Source organism: Caretta caretta, chromosome 9 (genome assembly GCF_965140235.1).
Source record: "Caretta caretta isolate rCarCar2 chromosome 9, rCarCar1.hap1, whole genome shotgun sequence".
Classification (NCBI taxonomy): Eukaryota; Metazoa; Chordata; order Testudines; family Cheloniidae; genus Caretta; species Caretta caretta.
Genome location: NC_134214.1, coordinates 85,115,492 through 85,119,151, shown reverse-complemented (window position 1 = coordinate 85,119,151; position 3,660 = coordinate 85,115,492). Strand labels below are relative to the sequence as shown.

Sequence of the window (3,660 nt, the reverse complement as noted above, 5' to 3'; positions counted from 1 at the left end):
CAAAAACCAGTTCCTCAGAGACAACAAGGCTATCATCTAGTTAAGTGAACATTCTTCAGCAGTGGGAGAAAGTGAACAAGAAATTTACATTCCATCACAGGGATGGCCTAAAGCTCAAGTCCACAAGAGACAGGCTGTCACCAGATGACTCAGCTGGAAATTGAAGATCTTTCTAGAACAAAGGACTGAATTATAAAAGGGGTGAAAACACTTTATTCTGCTCCTCTGTTTATCTCTGATGGCTACATTATCAACATCTGAACAACAATAGAAGGACATACTGAACTGCTTGGGGTAGTCCTGGCTGGAAGGAAATCCAGCCTCTTTATAGCATGTCAGTGAGAGAGAGACATTTGCTCTGAATCCATTTTAGTTTAAATTAGATGTCAGTTGCATTTTATCTTGTATTTCTTTTGTAACCAGTTCTGACTTTTATGCCTTGTTACTTGTAGTCACTTAAAATCTATCTTTCTGTAGTTAATAAACTTGTTTTATCTAAGCCAATGTGAGTTTGGACTGAAGTGTTTAGGAACCACCACTTGAGATAACAGCACCAGTGCATATCATTTTCCTTTGATAAAATGACAGACTTTCTATGAGCTTGCTTTGTGCAGCAGATGCTGGGCAATACAAGAGGCACATTTCTGGGGGACAAGGCTGGAATTTGGAATTTGCTGGTGTTTCCCTGACATAATTCATGAGCAGCTGGCAGAGCATTTATGTAACGTAGCTGGAAGTGATTTTGCATGCTAGCGGCTGTGTGTGAACAGTCCAGGAGTGGATGTTTTTACAGCAGAGTGGTATAAAAGGCACCCCAAGTTGGATTTTCAAAGGAATGCAGCTGTCCAACAATCCAGATTGTACCCTGAGGAATGTCACAGAGGGACAGGCCTCATTTGCTATATTTTTTTAAAAAGTACTGTATGCAGTCTTAATGCACTTAAGTCTTTTAATCATAGTGTTATAGGGCTAGATGTTACAAAGAAACAGATAATTTTCATGTAATTTAAGTTATTGTGAGTGTCTTTAGAAACCGTTGCATTTAAAAATTGATCAAAGCAATTTTTCAGTAACAGCATTTTTAGTTCAGATAAAATTGAATAGGACTAGCACATCTAAAGAGAAATACCTTATCCTATATAATGCTTGAAAACATTTGAGCAAAAGAAAAATATCTAGAGATATAGTAGAAAATGAATGCAAATCAGTCCCAATTGTTAAAGGACAACCATGTTACAAGATAAACCTTTTGCATTACACAATCTGTTTTTTTATCTCAGTAGCTACTTGGTGATGTATACAATGTTGACAAAGGCTTAATTCCCACAGAGTAGTTCATTACGTATAAGGTTCTTACTGGAGTTGAGCTGAATTTCAGATACTTTGTTTTGGGCCAAATTTGATTTGATGTTTAGCCAAAACACTTGCCAATTTTGATTTCTTCCTGTTCACCTAGCTACATAGCTTGTAGTAATGTCTCTATTGAAGAATGCTAAATACATCTGAAACTCAAATATAGTTAAGTATAGTTGAGATTTAGACTGATTAAGTTCAAATAAAAGGAGAAGTTCAAAAGAAAATTCTGCTTCCTGCCTTAGCCCCCCATCCTGTAATGAACCCTGGGTGGACACAGGGACTGGCCTGCACAGAGCTCATGGCAGGTTTGGGTCTCATCTCTGACCTGTCATTGGTGACAGTAAAAAAGCTAATCAGTTTCTTGGAATGAGGTTACACAAATGGATCCCAGGGAAATCAGAAAGTCAACTGGCATTGGACACCTAACTCCCATTAGTGCTTTGGAAAATTGTCCTTTTATTTGTATCTTGCCTTTTGATCTAATTTATGTGGAATTGGGGGAGGTTTAGGTTGGATGTTAGGAAAAACTTTTTCACTAGGAGGGTGATGAAGCACTGGAATGGGTTACACCTAGGGAGGTGGTGGAATCTCCTTCCTTAGAGGTTTTTAAGGTCAGGCTTTGCAAAGCCCTGGCTGGGATGATTTAGTTGGCGATTGGTCCTGCTTTGAGCAGGGGGTTGGACTAGATGACCTCCTGAGGTCCCTTCCACCCCTGATATTCTATGAATGGCTGCTCAGGGCGATCCCTGTGTGTACCCTCAGCTTTGCTCTCCCAGAGATACCGTCTAGGTCTTTAGAGACGTCCTTCCTTACAGAAAATACCAGTTCTGAAAACAATGTTTAAAACCTAAACCCCTCTTCATCGACGTCTGTTCGCGTTATTTGCTCTTTTGCCTCTCACGCAAAAGGAGTCTCCGGGGTTGCCTTTGTCTGGAGTCAGGCTGGGTCCGGCTGGCCGGCTTTAGCGGCGAGCGCTGCCGGCAGGGGGCGCTGTTTCCACCCCACGCCTGGCCCAGGCGCTCCGGGCGGGCGCGCGCGCTCACTCCGGCTCGCTGGGGCGCCGAAGCGGGGAGGGTCTCAGGTTACCTCAGGCTCAAGTAGATTTTCTTCTTCCCGCGGCCCCCGCCTTCTCCCCGGGGACGCGGTGGGGGGTCCGTGGCCGCTCTCTGGCGAGCAGCCCGGCTGCGGGCCATCAGGGGCTCGCTGCTGGGGTCTGGGCGCGAGCCCCTGAGCTCGCTCCGCGGCCCGGCCCGGGGCTCACAGCGGCTGGTCGGCGCCCTCGGGCCGCCCGCTCCAGTCGCGCTCGATGTAGAGGTGGTAGGGGTCGTGCTTGGACTCGCGCTTGCGGGAGCGGGTGTAGGCCAGGATCAGCCCGCCCGCCAGGCAGCCGTAGAAGATCATGATGAGCAGGATGTAGAGGTAGGCGTCGTCCCCCGCCGGCGCGGCGGCCCCGCGGCTGGCGTTGGCCCCGCCGGGCAGCTGCCGCAGCAGGTGGCTGAGCAGGGTCCGCAGGCGCAGCGCCTCGCTGCAGTTCATGGCGAGGGGCAGCCGCTGGCCCGGCTTCCCCGCAATGAATGCGGCCCTGGAGGGAGTCTGCAGCCGGCTGCACGCGGCGCTTCGCCTCCTGCCGCGGCGCCTGGCCGCTTTGTGCTGCGGGGAGGCTTTAACCCAGCTTCCCCCGCCCACCGCGGGGCTCTTCTGCTCCATAAGTGGAGATGTTCCCGGCAGCCGGGCGGGCAGAACCGCTGCCCTAAGCCTTGTTTATGTCCCGGAAACAGAACTGTGCTTTTCAGCCGCCCTAGCAGAGGGAGATCGCAAAGGGACCGCGTTGTTTCCCCAGTCTGACCTGTGCAACACAGACACGGGATTGGAGCAAGGATTCGTGCGGGGTTGAAGCGTATCTCAGCGAGAGACTTCCCAGCTTGATTTAAAGCCTCTCCGAGGTGGAGAATTTGCTACATCCCTCCCTGATCTGTTCCCATGGTTAATTGCCCTCACTCAGCGTTAAGTAGCTGAATTTTATTGCCAGTTTGAATTTCGCTGACTTCATCTTTCAGCCACTAGTTTCTGTTGGCTAGATTAAGGGGCCCTTTACCTTTAATCTGGCAGGCAAAGGGATAAAATGTTGCATATTTCAAGGTTAAATGCGGAAATCGCAGCTAAAATGATGAGAGCATCTGGCTGCCTAAAGAGAGAGACTCTCACGTTTTAGAGAGACTGAGAGTTCTCAGGGTGTCCAGTTTAAGAAGCTGTAGTTAGGGACTTAGTCAGAAACCCCTTCCTACCTGCGGTTGGCTGTAAAAA

The 3,660-nt window shown here is 48.4% G+C and overlaps 1 protein-coding gene across 1 annotated transcript; it reads right to left on the bottom strand.

The window, feature by feature from the left end:
* Positions 1 to 2,555: 2,555 nt before the first annotated feature.
* KCNE5 (potassium voltage-gated channel subfamily E regulatory subunit 5) lies at positions 2,556 to 3,344 on the bottom strand. The gene has a single exon (XM_075132508.1). It carries the CDS (start codon positions 3,061 to 3,063, stop codon positions 2,614 to 2,616), a length of 450 nt encoding a protein of 149 aa, XP_074988609.1. The 5' UTR covers positions 3,064 to 3,344; the 3' UTR covers positions 2,556 to 2,613.
* Positions 3,345 to 3,660: the final 316 nt, after the last annotated feature.